The sequence below is a fragment of the Coenobita brevimanus genome, chromosome 55 (assembly GCF_032717465.1).
Source record: "Coenobita brevimanus isolate Jiangsu-jjx chromosome 55, ASM3271746v2, whole genome shotgun sequence".
NCBI lineage: Eukaryota > Metazoa > Arthropoda > Malacostraca > Decapoda > Coenobitidae > Coenobita > Coenobita brevimanus.
In genome coordinates this window covers 61,149,229-61,167,040 of record NC_137008.1, presented here as the reverse complement: position 1 = coordinate 61,167,040, position 17,812 = coordinate 61,149,229, and the positions used below count along the sequence as shown (strand labels likewise).

The 17,812-nt window shown below is 39.6% G+C and overlaps 1 protein-coding gene across 1 annotated transcript in view; it reads right to left on the bottom strand.

Moving 5' to 3' along the window:
- Sec61alpha (SEC61 translocon subunit alpha) overlaps positions 1-12,188 on the bottom strand; it is a 34,922-nt gene extending 22,734 nt beyond the window's left edge. Inside the window, exons 1-4 of the mRNA XM_080273751.1 lie at positions 12,135-12,188; positions 9,258-9,391; positions 8,871-9,032; positions 2,685-2,894 (exon numbers count right to left, since the gene is read on the bottom strand). Of these exons, the coding sequence (XP_080129877.1) occupies positions 2,685-2,894; positions 8,871-9,032; positions 9,258-9,391; positions 12,135-12,141 (513 nt within the window). The 5' untranslated portion in view covers positions 12,142-12,188. The remainder of the gene's footprint in view (positions 1-2,684; positions 2,895-8,870; positions 9,033-9,257; positions 9,392-12,134) is intronic.
- Positions 12,189-17,812: the final 5,624 nt, after the last annotated feature.

The window sequence follows — 17,812 nt, the reverse complement described above, 5'->3', positions numbered from 1 at the left end:
AAACAAGTGATTATTTTATCGACATCACAGTTTCCTAGGTATAGGAAATATTAACTCTTTATATGGGTTTCAAAACGACTGATATTTATTCTAAAATATTAATAAGTATTCAGTGTTAGGCTAAGTGTTCAGTGCTGTAGTACGATACATTCTCTGTTGAGTCGCCTGGGTTTTGGTCACACTGTTTTGCCAGTCGTATCCTCGGCAGGAATCCATCCAGATGAATTCCAAATGCCCATGGTATCATCGGCAATTTTACCACGTTACCGTTCCAATTTACCATCGCATCCTCAGCAAACCTCGTTTGAAGTGCCGTGTGGTTTTTCACTTTAGGGTCAGGCTAGGCGGGATGAGGACTGGGTGAGCATAAACACACCTAGTTGGTGGGAAACTGCAAACAGACAATCGAGATGCAAGCGGCGCCCGCCGCATTTGATTTTCTTTCTAATTTTTACCCATTTTGGGAGATTTTTTAATTTTTTTTGGCATAAATATTCCTCGGGAGATTTGTGCCGGTAGTTTGGGGTTGCCATTAGAATGAATGTCGTTAAATCGAGGTTTTACTGTAGTCAAGTTTTAAAAAAAGGGTCAAGCACTTATGACTAGACAAATTACAGTATAATCCCAATTAACCAGGAAGACTGAGGATTTGCCTTCCCAGTTACCAATCTCTCTTGGATATCTGATATACAGTATACTCATATACATATATATCACTGCAGTGTATACAATTACAATTGTATCCAGGGCCACACTAATGTTTTCTATTTGAAACAACCTCTTAAACAAATGTGATTACAGTGTCTTGCAGTAGTACAAAATGTACAAGATTAATTCATTTTGTTAACTATTACAGTATTCATTATTTTATTCATCAACCATGAAAAACTAAAATAAAGAAATAAATCTTGAGCAGTATTAGTGAACTAACGATTTGTAAAGAAATCATCATCATCATCATCATCATGACCTTCCCACCTTAGGGCAGAGTGAGGAGCAGCCACATCCAGACTGCCTCAGGTCTGCCCAATCCAAAAGGCCACACTTCCATTCGCTCATCATTCTAGCCCCTGGAATCCTGGCTTTATCTGATATGCCAAAAGCTTTCACCACATTCTGTAGCTTCACATAAATGTATCTGATAGTCAATGCAAATGCTGTTGTATCCAATAGTCAATGCAAAAACTGTCACGATAAATGGGATGCCAAATCCCTGATCATGCACTTCTTCTCACAACGTTCATCCAGCCACGTCGATCTCTTGTCAGTCCCCTAGCCTCACCGTCTTCCGTACCTCTCATCCTCACACACTTATCCACCATATCCCTCCATCTTCTCCCTGGCCTACCTTGCCTCTTCCCTACTTCAAATTTGCAGAGATATACCTTTTTCACAACTATTGTTATCCATTCCCTCCACATGACCATACCAAGTCAGTACACTCTTTTTGATTCTGGTGTCCACAGACCTCCTCACACCCCATCTTTCACGAATCATTTTATAGTAAGACTTCACTATAACAGACTAATTGGGGCCCAAGCCATTCAGAAAAAAGTGAAATTCCGATAAAAGCGACATCCAGACTTTCCCCTGCTAACCTGGACTTTTTCCGATATATCAGACATCAGACTGAATTGTACCAAAGGTTTCTAAACTGTTTTCATTACCATTGCAAGACTGTACAGTATTATACCTTCACTACAATAATCAAATGGTATAACATAGTAATACTGTCTGTATACTGAGAGACATGTCTTTTATTTACCTTACTGTGGTAAACACAGCTGAAGTGGTCAGGTAGTCCAGACTGCTTCTGGCTTTATTGAACTTTTTCTGATATATAGGAATTTAGTTCGGTAGTTCTTCAATTCCGATAAAAGCGAATTTCAGTACACTGAAATCCCTTATATCGAGGTCTTACTGTACAGTACAGCATATCAGAAAAAGTCTGATAAAGCCAGAAGCAGTCTGGACTACCTGACCACTTCAGCTATGTTCATCACAATATGGTAAATAAATGACACGTCTATAAGTGTACAGTACAGTATTATTACAGTACAGTATATGAATGGAGGATGCCAGTAATTTGGTGTATGGATTATTTTTTTATTCATTCAATTTTCCTTCCTCTGTTCTGTTATTTAAAAAATAAATAAAAAATTATACCATTTGATTATAGCAGTGAATGTATAATACAGTACAGTACTGCAATGGTAGTGAAAACAGTTTAAAAACCTTTGGTGTGATCCAGACTAACTCTGATCTATTGGAAAAAGTCTGCGTTAGCAGAAGGAAGTCCAGATGTCGCTTTCTATCAGAATTTTGCTTTTTTCGGAATAGCTTGGGTCCCAATTAGTCCATTACAGTAAGGTTTTACCATAGTAGCAAAAGTAATGAAATAGTCATGGGATACACAGGGGTCTGAACATTCCCAAAACTTTGACAGAATGCTTGGAAATCACTAAAGCCGAATAACGGAAATACAGGTACATAGTAGGCCTCTCGGTCACAGTCCACCATTTTATCTCAGTTATTCCACTTACCTGAATCCCTACTGAAGGGACAGGATTACTAAAAACCTGTAAGTTCAACAGTATACAAATTATGTGATCTCTGTATCGGAAAAAAAAAAAAAAAAAAAAAAATTAATATTACAACCACAATCAAATAACATGAGCAGGTACCTTCTGGAGCAGTTCATCAAGAAGCAAGACTATGAGACCAGCCACAAAGAGCTGTATAATGATAAGGAGGCAGACACCAGCACCAAGATCTGAGGGGTCACCATACATCCCAGTCATTACGTATACAATGGCCTGACCAATAGTAATCATCATTCCAAACAACTTCTGGGCACCGTTGAATAGGGCTCGATCTTTGGGGGTGTCCCCTACCTGTGAACAACAAAATGCTTAGTTACAATAGACATGAACTAATTTAATTTAGTACATATTCAGTCTTACTCCATTTGTAGCTAAAAAAAAAAAAAAAAAAAAAAAAAAAAAAAAAAGTGAACATCAAAATTATTTAAAGTAACTGTACAGTGCCCCCCCACCCCCGTGGTTTACCCTTAACTACAGAGATTTGAATGTCTGTGTTTATCTTGTAAAGAGATTTTCAGCCACAATCAATATTAAATAGGACCATACTCCACCTGCAGCCTCAAAGCAAATGACTGTGAAGGTGCTAGTAAAGTACTCCACCCACAGCCTCATGGAAAACAAGTATGAGGGTACCCGTACAGATACCCCGGTTTAACGATGCAGCTGGTTAGGTAAAAACCCATCGTAAGGCGGGGTATTGTATATTGGGGTAGATTTAACATATAAAGTAGTGGGATGTGTTTTTCAGCCTTGGGTTTCCCCTCCAACCAAGTCCAAAACCCATCCAAATGAGCCCAAAAACAAGTTTAAAGCCAATCTAAATGGCCTACAGCTGTAGAAGAAGCTAATCTAAGCCTAACATCTGTAAATAACTCACTAAAACCAACAATTAAAATCTGAAAATCATCATATATATGTCTGGAAAAAATCAAGTTTAGTAAACTGTACTCCAAAATGACAATATTCATGCCACCTATGACAAACACATTAGTCTTAGTCTAAAAACAGTTTATAAATCAACCAAAACACACAATTTGTCTAAAATATAATAAAAATCTTTAAAAAAATTAAAACCTATCGTTAAACCGGGGTTTGGCCATCGTTAAGCAGGGTATGGTGGTATTTCTACCCCCATCGTTAAGCCAGGGTATCGCATCCAGGGATATCATATATCAAGGTATTACTGTATTCTAACCATGGTTTATGGGTTACTGCAATATGTTTGCAATGGTACAACACACCTTGAAACCGTGTATCTTGAGCCATTGAAAGTAGTCATAAAAAGGTTAAACGCATCACAGTCTGACCTCCACTTATGGCCAAACCTTTTTACTGATATCCTTTCTAATGACATACCCTACTTAAAACTGACATTAACCCCTGAAGGCCTGGGTTCTTTTCACCGTACCGGTGTGAAAATCTGTACTGTACAGTATATGGAGCCAATTTTTCGACTCTTACAGAAGTAAAAAGTGTTATGCCCAAGGTTTAGAGTTTGAATTTACACACCTTATACCGCAAACCAGAGCATTCTAGACCAACTGGTTACTGAGCTATAGCCTGTCAAAGATCATCAAAAATTGACAATGGCAATCCTTGCATATGAAAAAAAAAAAAAAAAAAAAAAAAAAAAAAAAATGGTATTAAAGAATGAAAGATCTTGATTTTTACACACTGGAAAATGTATATATTCTCATATGTCAAATGTTTACCATGTAGCTACAGCAGGAAAGTAGCAGCTGGAGGTGGAGGGAGTATGAATGCGTGGAGGGGGGAGAATGAGGCAGGATGGTGGGGTGGACTGTGGCATGAAAAAATCAGCTTTATAGAGTTGCTAGGGTGAGCTGTGATTCCAGTCACAAGTGAGGGAACAAAAGGTTTGTAGTAGAGGTAGATGGCAAGAGGGCGGTGGGGGAATCACCCCCACCATGGGTAGGGGCCTGGATCCTCCCCCCTCCCTACTCAGGACTTAGTTCTCATTGGTTTGCATCAATATACACCACAATCGGGCCAAAGCCTAGTGTCCCCAGTTTTTTACAAAGGCTCCTCTATCGATCCTCTTAGGCATCAAGCGAAATTCTGAAAAAGCATCTATCAATCCCATTAGTACTTTAGGGGTTAAGAAACAAAGTTACAAACTGTGGTACGGTAAAGCGGGGTAACCTCGTCGTGAACGGTGGTTGTTGCCAAATACAAACTGTCACATACGGAGTACTGACATTTTTATTGCTTTATCTATACATTCAGCCCTTCTGCTTAAGATACCTATAAAAGTTTTTGTTATTTTTTTATTTATTTATTATTTTTTCCCACGCCACAGATTGAAAAAATTAAGTTCGCCATGACCCATTTGTTGTTCTTACTGTTGTATTTATCACTATCATTGTTATAGTACCACACCACATATCATAACTGATTATAATTAGGCTTTGGTAGCCTAGACTACCATACAGTAGGGTTTATGCCATGCATTGGGCAAACTCTATGTCAGTGGCATCCATTGTTGTTTCACTGACTGCTGCATGGTTGGTAAGTTCGTTGGAGGGACTCTCATGGCATGGTGCTGTTGTGTGTGTGTGTGTGTGTGTGTGTGTGAAATATGCAGTTCTGAATCACTTTTAACCAGAAATATGTAAATAGTAGGAAAATATACTTTTTCTCAAGTTTCTAGTGATGCAATAAATGCTGAAAATTTTCAGTAAAAATTTCATTTCTCCAATGCCATTTTTTTTGCACAATGGATCAAAGCTTCACATGACAGAAGCCAAATCCATGCAACAGTTTGGGACCTACAGGCCTCTGAATTGGAATTGTTGGCATTGTGGTGAAATTATTCCATAGGGAAGTTACCCTATTTTACCCTACTTACCTTGACAGATGACTACTGGCTTGCTGTTGAGAGAGGATACGAGGCAGAGTCGAGGCCAGGGTTAGCCTTCAGCTCCTCTCCACTGACAGGAAACCCCTTAAAGTCACTTCATGTCTATCTTATGTCACTCACTGTCTTACAGTTTTTGTGTTTTATGTTTTCATGGGGTGAGGATTGTCATGACAAATCTGATGTGTTGGGGGAGGGGGGGGGGGATTTTTTTTTTTTTTTTTTTTTTTTTTTTTTTTACTCAGCCTCTGTTTGAACCATGTACTTGGTACTTTGGTACAGTTTTGAGTGTCTACCTAGTAACTGTGTGTCTCAGAACTGTGTAACTCAAGGGCTACTGTACAGTGTGCTTTCTAATACCTGTAAGTGCACTGTCTGTATGAAGTGATAAATTGGCTAAAATAACCCATTAATTGTACTTCTCTGTATTATCCACATAATACAAAAAATGATTTTTTTCCTGCATTCTAAACTGCCTGCAAGTTAGCTGGTTGGCATTTACACCAGTAGCATGACCTCGTATCCTGTCACCATTTGCAGTGTCTGAGGCATCCACAGGCCTTCCTCCAGAAACACTGACCACTCTATCACCAGCCCCAACCCCTGTACCCTTAGTTGGCATTAGGGCAGCTGAGTGGAAAAAGGCTGTGATTGTACCCTTGTACAAAAATAATGGTAAGCTAGGCAAGTTGGTCCTGACTTATAATATGAGAGTAACCAGCCTCACTCATCTGAGTTGCATTATGCGAACAATAAACCCCAACCACCCCTTGGAAATAAACCTTCACCGGCTCGATCCGACTGGAGAGCCATATACCCACTAAACCACCAGGCGCCAAAATCTGGTTATATGGTTACCACACAGCATAGTAAATGGTTTCCTGGTGTACAGGAAACCATTTGGCCTGTTACTCAAGTGCAGAATCACCCACAGGCAGAAGGAAGAGGAAAGAATGAAGGAAAGACAGAAGAGGATGGATGGAAAGAAGGATGGAGAGGAAAGGGCAGACACCTGAGAGCAGCACTACATCAAGTGAGTGGATGGTGAGCACCATCACCTACCACAAACATATATATATATGGAGTCTCTGTGGTACAGTGGTAAAGTGTGCATTCTTGCACACTGAAGAACGAAGTTTCGTGCCCTGCCAGGGTAATAAACTTTGGGAGCGTTCTTCTGGCCACATACTGCGTTGGCGGACACAAGAGGTACTGTAGTTGAACCAGTGTCGCTTACACTTAAGTATGCTTGCATCCAGTCAGTTTGTGTGGGTCGATTACACTTGGTTCACAGACTACACACATATCCAAAGCCACTCCAACATTACAATTACACTTACTGCATAAGTGCTTCTCACCCTACATACAATCTCTACCAGACAGCCTAAGCCACTTGGTAGAGATACATTGGCTGTATCATCCCCACTTTGGTCAGAATAGGCTGGTCCTGAAGTGGACACTCAAACGGCTGAGATGAGATTATATACAGTATATATATAGTGGAGAGAGAGAGAGAGAGAGAGATGCAAAAAAAATCAAAAATAAAATGGGATTACTGTAACTAATATTCATTGTTAATTTACAGTGTTTTTCTAGGACAGGAAGATTTTGGGCCATTTCTGGGAGTTTTGGGGGTTAGTACTACATTATATATATATTTCACTTATTCGTACAGGTTTTGGCTCCATCAGCAGTTATTAGTACATTTACTGTAATGCATCTGGCAGGGAAGTGAGAATGGATGTGAAAAAGTTACAACATGACAGTATTGTGATACCAACTCTAACGTATGGAAGTGAAGCTTGGACGTTGTTGGAAGGACACAAGTCAAGAGTGAGGGCAGTGGAAATGAGTTATTTAAGAGGAGCCTGTGGAGTCACATAGAAAGACAGGCTGACGAATGAGGATATAATGGACTGTTGTGGTGTGGATGTGGATGTGATAGGAAGCGTTATGAGGAACACACTGAGGTGGTTTTGCCATGTGGAGAGGATGGAGGGTGAAAGACTGACAAAGAGAGTGTACGTGAGTGAGGTGGAGGGGGGAAGCGGGAGGGGGAGGCTGAGGATGAGATGGAGGGATGGGGTGGAGAGGTATATGAGAGATGGGGGTGTGAGTTGGGAGCAGGGCAGTGAAATGGCTGGGGACAGGGCAACTTGGAGGCGATTTGTTTGTGGCCACCCGAAACGGGATTGAGGCGTCTGGCAATAGATAGATAGATAGATCTGGCATTCTACAAGTTCAGGTCTAATCCTCTGAGTATGATGATTACACTGCATAATACTGCAATTTCCAAAGAATAACTGAATTTAGGAAAGATTTCTGGTCCTGGAAACGGAACTAGTTATACAAACGTCGCTCAACTCTCTTCCTATCCTGGAGAAGAATCTGGTTATACAAACGTCCCTCCACTCTATCCCTTGAGAGAAGGACAGTGGACTGCAGGAGGAGAGCAATTTCTGCTTTCAGCCTAGTCTACTGGGTTCATGCCCTGACAAGCCTGGAGCCATAACAGAAGCTGCTTAGTCTTCTTTTACTGAAGTAGCTAAAGAACACTAATCACTCCAAGCCAAAGGTCTCAAGGCTGAATAAAATCTGGTGGCAGCAAAAATAAAGATCAGAGACCTCATCACACTTGGTGGTTAATTTCCTGGCCAGCTCAACTCGCCTCCATTGCAACAAGATACTCTTTAGCTATACCGCACCTGTGCTATTGGGGGGGGGGGGGAAGTGGGGATGCCCACCATCCACTCACTCAATTTAGTGCTGCTTTGGGTGTCTGCCCTTTCTTCTCTTCCTTCCTTCCTCTTTTGTCTTTCTTCTCTTCTTCCCTTCCTCTTTTGTCTTTCTTTCCTTCCTTCTGCCCACAGGTGACTTTACACTCCCTCTTTTGTCTTTCTTTCCTTCATTCTTTCCTCTTCCTTCTGCCTACAGGTAACTTTACACTCCCTCTTCTGTCTTTCTTTCCTTCAATCTTTCCATTTCTTTTGCCTATGGGTGTCTCTACAATGAGTGACAAGCCAAATGGTTTCCTGTACACCTGGAAACCATTTACTACATTGAGTAGTAACAATACAACCAAATTATGGCACCTGGTGGTTTAGTGGGTATTAAGATGATCCAATCGGACTGAGCCTGTGAACTGTAGGTTTATATCCATGGGGTGGGTGGGGTTTATTGCTCCTGTAATGCCACTCACGGATAAGTGAGGCTGGTCACTCTCATCTTATATGTCAAGATCAAATTGCCTAGCCCCGGGCTCCTACGCTCCTCATGGGGAAACACAGGACTGGATGATGGATGGATGGATGGAAAAAGTACCTTTCATTAATTACATTTAAAAGAAAGCAAACTACTGAAAATACAAAGTGAGTGGTGAGAATACTGACCTCAATGATTTTGGCACCTGCAAGTAGCTGCATGATAAGACTGGAGGTAACAATGGGGGAGATACCCAATTCCATGAGTGTTCCTCTATTGCTGGCTAAAATTACTCTGATCCAGTAGAATGGGTCTGCCGAATCCGAGCTCATTATACCGAACAGTGGGATCTGGACAAAGGCAACAGTTGTATTAATCCACTATATAATCAAAATGTTTTCATATTCTTGAATCACAGTCCAAAAATCTAATGCCGGTTAACACAGCAATATCTTAGTTCCAAACTCATTTATGGAGGTACATGATCTCTGACACTGGACACAGGTGTCTGACCTGACCAAACATTTTTCTTGAGCTCTGGAAATAAATGTTGTACAACTATCACCTTAACTTACCTGACAACAGACCAGGAAGATGAAAAGGGTGATAGCTGTCCATAGAACCTTCTCTCGGAACTGAATTCTGCGCTCAGGCTTTTGGATCTCCGGTAATACAGCACAAAATGGCTTTATCACCTCCAAAAATTTTACTGTACAAAAGAGAAACCTTCATTAATTTCAAACAAAAAGTTTTCTACATGGCACCACCAAACAAAGTTTCAATTACCCTACGGAGACTGGCACTCACACTAATTAAACTAGCCAATATAAAGTACACTACCGTGCAGGAAGGATCAGTTATGTGATGTCCTGGTTTGCAATATCATTACCATGACTGCCCATTCTTAATACCCTGTCCCAGCATAACAAACAGCCCATCCTGTTATAGAAATCACCATGATTTACCTGGCTATACCTCATACCAATTAATCTGGCCAGGCATGTATGGCAACACTGTTCCTGCCGAGATTCTGATTGGCTGAAGGTGTTTGTTCGATTTCGTTGTTGCCTAAACTGATACTCTCTTGCTTATCGGATGTGATACTAAGTTTGTCGACAACACAATTGTCAAAAGCAATAAGAAATCCGTTATATACTTAACAACAATGAAATTTTAGCAGGAAGATAGAGATATGAGTCAACAAAGTATTATGATAGTCCAAGTCAATTCGTACAATTCCTTTAAATCTCCGACACTCCCTAATATAACAGAAAATTAAGGAAACCTGCCTAATCAAAGTGTTGGTATAACACATTTAAATTTTATGATCAGTCTGTATTGTGATAATAGAGGAGATATAATGAAATAGTTTTCCTTTAGCTTACTTTCATTTTCACAATTTTTTCAAACCTCTCTCCCTGCAGAACTTGTCTTTTCATTAGAATTTTTAATTATTCAGAGTTGTGGCATAATTTAAGGGTGCGGACTTATAATTTAAATGTGTGTTATACCAACGCTTATACTAAGCAGGTTTCCTTAATTTTCTTTTATATTACGGAGTGTCGGAGATTTAAAGGTATTGTTCGAATGCTGACCTTGACTTAGACTATCATAATACTGTACTTTGTTGACTCAATATCTCTATCTTCCTACGAAAATTTCATTGTTGTTAAGTATATAACGGATTTCTTATTGTTTTTCACGACTGTATTATCGACAAACTCAGTACCACATCTGATAATAAAGAGAGTATCGGTTTAAGCAACAACGAAATTGAACAAACACCTCCAGCCAATCAGAATCTCGACAGGAACAGTGTTGCCATACATGCCCGGCCAAATTAATTGGTATGAGGTATAGTAGTGGATTTACCCATCCCTTCTCCTCCTTATTTATTTTTTCCTTCTCATTTCCTCTTTCTCTTCTTTTTGACATTAAACCTGATATTTTTTATGTCTGATCTTCTACACTTTTACCGTTTCGAAAAATCTCAAATGTACTGGTATTTAGCTGCAACACTGAAGTAGAATACTACTACAGTACTTTCCTCCCACTCACTTTTTTTCATTCCTTCTGTAACATCCAAAGGATAAAAAAGTAAAAGGAAGGAATAAAAAAGGGGCAATACAATCATATACATCAGTCCCACCATCTTATCTGGCTAGCAGCTAGCCACATACCTATCTCCTGTAAATCTTCATCCTCTCTTCTCTTGCTTTTTCCTCCTCCTGATGGGTTATGCTCGATATATTTTTTTAAATTTGATTATACTGTTACCGATTTGAGAAGTATCTTGATTATTTCAATGCGGTAATGGCAACATGCCATTTGCTGCATTGATTACAAGAAATTCGGATGCCCTGTACTTTACTGATCTCATTTTACCAGTATTTTTTCTAATGTTATTCTGGTCCAGTGATAAAGAAAAACTATATATAATTTGGCTGTGCAGTTTATTTTCCTGGTTGATATTTATACCCAATTAGGTTAGGTTCAGTTGCTAATGTACGGTCAGCTAAAAACAAAAACAACCGAGTGACCTAATTACATATAAATAACCTAACCTAATCCAATCTTGAAAGCCATCAATTCCTCTTATAAACAACAGGTACCGTGATATTTATAGAAAATAAGGATAGAATGGAAATTGTGTACGCAGTACAGCTTGGGTCCGCTCGGCTCAGTACCCACCACCATGCAAATTTTGGCAAAGAAACAGAATTCGGTTTAAATAAGAACCAGGAATATAAATTGCACATCAAAATTATAACTGTTTTCTTGATCAATGGATCAAAATAACATTAGGGAAAATGCAATGAAATCAGTAAAGCAAAGTACAGGATATCCAAACAATATCCGAAATCAGTACGGCAAAGTACAGGACATTCAAATACTATCCCCCAAAACATTTAAATCTTTAATTCGACTTGCGTTTTCCGCTAAATATCTACGGTGCCACTTATCCTATTCGTCATTTTTAAGTTCTGCAGTGAGGTGCTCTACAATTCGCAAATTAAGGCACGCTTAGGTTTACCATTTGCACCATTATTTACAATAAAATACTAAGACCTAGGAGGGATGTAGAATGTCTGCACTGGCGTGAATACTTAAGCGACGGAGGCTCCAGCTGGCCTAGGTTACACAGCATGTAAACATGTCAGCCTCTCACTTCACAAGATATTACCTACCTTCAATATTCCGCAATAAATTTTACCTCGACCTTGATCTTCCTACCTCTGTGAGACACATTCAGAGAGAAAATATATATATATACAACACAAGCAAAAATGTGAAACAAAGCTGAATACCCGACCGATGTTACCTGCCGGGACATGTTTATGTATCTCAACATGTAATTAATAGGTATAATGGCACTGTGTATACCTTGGAACTGTAATACTATCAACCAAATGATCGTAGTCAGTTAAAAAGATGATAGGAAAAGAACTTACTAGCCATGATGCCGTGACAGAAGACTAGGCGAGAGTGAGTGCCAGTCAACAAGCTTTCTGTCAGAGCGGCAGCACAACACTGAGGACGTGTCAGCTGCCACCAGAGGGCCACGCTGACATCACTTCCTCCACGCTTTCTCTCATCACTTCATTTTATTATTCATTATTAATTGTACGTTTTGATGCGCTTTCAGATTGTATATTTTTTTGCCGATAAAGTAAATTATTAGAAGTATTAATAGGAAAGCAACATGTGTCTGCTCCCAATAAATCGAGTTCGAGTACCTGTTCCCGCGAAATTTTAAACTGAAAGGTAACGACTGCAACTACGAGTGCATGATAACATCTCAATCTGTGTTAGTTAGGTCTAGTGGCAGTCTGTGTTAGTTAGGTCTAGTGGCAATCTGTGTCAGTTAGGTCTAATGGCAGTCAGTGTTAGTAGGGACTAGTAGCAGTCTGTGTTAATTAGGTCTAATGAGAGTCTGTTAGTCAGATCAATATCTGATTTGGTTAAGTTAGCACCAGCGGTAGTCTAGATTAGTCAGCTAGGTTGATTTGGTTAGGTTAGGTTAGGTTTAGTGGTAGGCTAGTAGTATGGTGAATAATTAGTGATTTAATCAGTGCTATCATTAGTACTGCATTCTGCTTTAGGTGTTAAACTCTTGTATACAGTTTTACCAAGAGTTTTGCATAACATCCGAGACATGGGCCTGCTGATATTTACTGTATCTTACTCCTTGAAGCACAAATTTGTCTTTTTGTATGTTTTCTGCGCTCTGGATTGCTTTTTGCCAATTATTATTTCACTGACACAACTATTTTTTACTGTGGACCGGAAGAACAATTTAAAGGGCCTTTCAGGTATTATGTCGAATTAATATATTTAGAATCTGATTCAATAAAATAACTGCATAATGAAACTTTATTTCTGCCAGCAATGGTAAATTAAATATTACAAAAGTAGTAGGTGGTGGCGTCCATCATCCACTCACTCGATGTAGTGCTGCTTACAGGTACTCTTACTTCACCTTTATGTATATATATTTTTCTGTGTCTGCCCTCCTGTCTTCCTATTTCTCTCATCTTTCCTGTCACTTTTAATTACTCTTCATCCCCTTTCAGGTGGCTTTACACTGAGTGACAAATCAAACGGAAACCATTTACAGCCCTGGCTGGTAACCATTTAACCAACCCATACGTGTTCCTTACGTGTCAACATGTGGGTTGGCGGAGGGTTAGTGCTCCTCCCCGTAAAACAACTGACTCGAGTCAAACGGCCAACCCTTACGGGGTTCTGGCGTCTGGCAATAGATAGACAGATAGATAAAATAATGAAAAGGTATATATGAAGAAAAGGTTTGTAGCCAAACCTACCACATTCCAGACACGCTAATTTTGTGGTCTTTGAGGCTAGGCTGAACTTTATCTAATATTACACCCATGAGTAAATGATGGTCGGAATGTGAACATATTATAATGGTTTTCGCACTTACATATTGATTTCCTTCCTTCCAGAAAAAGAGACAGGAGACAATATTGTAAAAGCCGCAATGTAGGATGTTTGTTTAGAACCACGGCGGTTGTCAAGATTACGTGACATCACACTTCGACTTTATTGGGGAAGATTACATCAACTTATAGATGATCAGAACCTCCTCCCCCCCAAAAAAAAAAAAAAAAAAAAAACGGAAAAACTTTAAGATGCTAAAAAAGAAAACGGAAAATAATGAATGCTTTGCTGATAACTTGGGAAAAAGAATCCAGTGATAACAACCAAGAAAAATCTATTTAGAAATATCTGGAAGCTTCAGATGCTCTGTTGAGAAAAACAAGAATATGACAAGGAAAACGAAACTGGGTAAATGAATTAATTAGATATACTTATATTACTCCCTTTGATCACGGAGATTTTTCATGGTTCAGCAGAGATGATCCCTCGATCAGATCAACAACTCAGACATAGATCACAAGAATAATTAAACAAATGAACTGCACTGCAGCAGGCGACAGAGGTATTAATAAAGAAGTGTTCATAACTCTAGCCGATCAACACCTAATCTACCTGGTGCTGTAGATATATTTAACTGCTGTTTGTGTTCGGGATACGTTCCGGATAAATATAAGGAAGCCACAATTAAGGTCATACTTAAGGGGGGAAACTCATGACCCAGTGAACTATGGACCCATTTCATTGTTTGAGGTGTCCATGAAAATTTTAGAAAAAATATAAAGAATAAATTGAGTCTCTCTTGAAAACAATAGGAAACATCATGTTAAGCAATTTGGTTTTCGGGAACATATGGACACATAAGCAAATGAGGTTGTGACAGAACTAACTGTACAGGGATTAGCAAAAGGGAACCATAGTTATCTAATTATGAGTGTCGCTTCCAAGGCCTTTGATAAGGTATGGCTATGAAACCTTCAATGCAAAATTTTTAATTTAGGATTGCCAGTAATTTTTTAAAACTTCTCTGCGACTACCGAGAGCAAACAACAGTTAAAACAAAACTGAATAACTAGTCTACACTAAACCCGAATTCCTTTACTCAGTTAATTTCCACAGTGCAACGTATTGGCACCTACACTGTTTACAATGTACAGTACACTGTCGATCTATCATTTTTGGAGTATCCGGACTATAATTTATTACAAGCAGACTACATTAGTCTATTAATAATTTACCCAGGAAAATAAAAACATATGGCAGTTTTAAAAACAGATAGATGTACTAGGGAGATTAATCAGTTTGGACGACTTTGGAAAATTTAAACAAATATGAATAAGTTCAAAGCAATAGACCTATTTCTCAGAGAAGACCAGCACTTCTTACAGTAGAAGATGAACTCATAGGATGGAACAGCGATGGAAAAATGCTAGGATTAACTGTAGTCTAATTACGTTTGATTACTCACACCATATTAAACTGGGGAAGACAACTGCTAGTAACAATTTAACCAATCTCAGAAGGTTTAAACAGTAACTCTGCAGTATAAAACTACAGGTGGTGAAGGCTATGATTTTGCCTTTATTGGATTATCTACCGGTACCAATTTCGATACGTGCCAAGAACAACTTCGTGCAGCTTCAAGGAATTCAAAACAAAGCTATTAGGTTCGCAAATAATGACCAATATCCCTTTCAAAAATCAGTTGAACAGAGTTGAGCATGGAACCAGTAAAAGCCAGAGCTCATAAACATAAAACAGCCGAAAGAACTTGGAATAGATTGAACAAGTGCTCGTGGGCCCCTCGGGCCCCTCGCACTTGCTTCTGTGGAGGGCTCTCGCACTGCTATAGTATATTTTTGTTGTAGCTATGGGCAAAAAATTCTACGGAGATCCTATGCCGGGAGCCGGGAGCGGCGTTTTTGGGTCAAAGTGCGATCGCTCATTAAGTATAGTAAAATTTTTCCATAAGTGTTACTCGTATATGTATGCTTTTGAGTGTGAGTGTGAATAAAAGAGTCATGATGTTTTTGGCTCCAAGACGCTTGTTCTCGTATGACTGAGGAAACTGTATAAGTGAATGATTGTGGTATATGCTTAGAAAGAAAGATAAGCGTATGGTTGTCTGAGGTAGATAGCACGAATGACGGGTGTCGAGAGCACTAAATTGGTTGGAATGAATATTCAGTGACCGGAGACCGGATGATTGTGAACAGTCTGGGAATGAATGCAAATAATAAAAATGGTCCGCCCATGACACTGAGCTCTGCAATAAGGAGGGGCTTTCACATGAGTAGCGCCGCATAGTTTGTGTGCCCGCCGCCAGGGGCCCATGGAGGCGCTGATGATGTTTATGCACTACACCCGACGCCCGCGCCTTTTGAAATCAGCAGAGGAATTCGGAAAATATAGCGCCATGGTCCACTGCGCAGCTAAAATGTAGTGCCATGGCTCATGCTCAGCTTATGTAAGCAACAGCGAAATAGAAAGAGCAAGCTACCATGGTGGAGGCGACGAATGTGGGTGTTTCAATGTGGCGGTCAAAGTCACACGCTCGCTGCGGAGATAGCCCCTCCATACTATTAAGCTCAGTGGGTCCACGATCTAAGAATGTGATGTGTTCCCAAAGTCCTGTTTGACTAAAATATACTTTTATGGAAGACTTTTTCCATTTTTTTCCTAACTTCACATTAGTTGTTTAATACCCCTTTGCCTTGCATGTTTTTTAATTTGATTTTATGTTGCACTTTTATTTTTTATTTTTTATTTAAGTATGAACTTTGTTTAGTTACGAACTTTTGTTTTTCAGACTGCCTTACAATCTTAAGTCCTGTGTTTATTTCAGTTGTACAATTTATTTCAATGTTAATATCTTTGTGTTCTAACATCCAATTATACTTTCTCCTTTCTTCACACCTGTTTTTATTTTACTAATTTCGTATGTTCTCTAGTTTGTTTATAATATATAACCTTTTGGTTAGGGCTGATTTTTAATTAATAAAATTACTTATAACTTGATTTTCCTTTCTTTTGGTGTCTACTATTATTACTTGGTAACGCTCTGTGCTTAATTTTGGCAAGTCCTGAAATTTTTATGTTTTCATCTGACTTGGTAATACATCAAATCATTGTGATTAACAGTTATGATTTAAAGTCTGGTGTCCTCAAACAGCTCTTCGTTATCAGACTACATTATATGCCAGGCGGTAATTATTTGTGAAACATGGATAGGGTATGCGCTGCGTGCTGGGAAATAGGAGCGAGAAACCACAGGGGAATGGCAAACAATATAAATTGACAGGATGTCATGCCCATTAGGCTACCTTTTAAACTCCGACTAATTTATAATTCTCGTATCTTTATCTTAGTCTGTCTCAACACTTGCATTGTTTATCTGCTTTTCACTCGTCTAGTCTAGTTTAACCCAGTCTAGTCTAGTAAATCCAACAAGATGATTGTGATCTCACAGAAATTCAAGTATATTTGTGAGAGCCTGGGTGCGAGGGATGAGGGAGCCCAAGAAGGGTACCCGGGGAAAGTTGCTTTAATAAGCGAGACCCTTAAAGACCTCTGTAAAGTAGAGCCGACACTGTTCTCAGGTTGCTCGGCAGGACCCATATCAGCAGCAGTAGGTCTCATGTTAGCAGCACCAGGTCCCATGTTAGCAGCACCAAGTCACACGTCAGCAACATCAATTCCCATGTCAGATCACGTGCCAGCAGTACGGTACCTGATCACACGTCAGCAACACCAATTCATTCATCAGGTCACACGGCAGTAGCACCAGGTCACATGCCAGCAGCAGCAAGTCACACGTGAGATCATATGCCAGTAGCGCCAGATCAACACATCAGGTCACATGCCAACAGCACTAGGTCACAACTAAGTAAAAGCCTATGGTTTGGTATGGAGGACGAGTGGAACCTTTGGATTCTCCAGATGAACATCAGTACCTGGGTCAGCAAGTGTGCACGTGTTAAGACTGTGAGACAAGATGCACACTTGTGAATAAGGCAGGGACAATACTGTATTATGAAATTGTTGAGGCCATGCCAGATACCATGACCCTTGACCTATTCCTCGTGTCTTCCTTATCTTTGACCCACCTCCCTTTACTGCTGTAGTACTATCGGCAACGAAAGTCCTGTTGCCTTTCTGTCTTCTCACTCCATAGACTCTGCAGATCAATCTGGTGAAGTGCAACAATCGACACTCTTGACTTTATCTAACC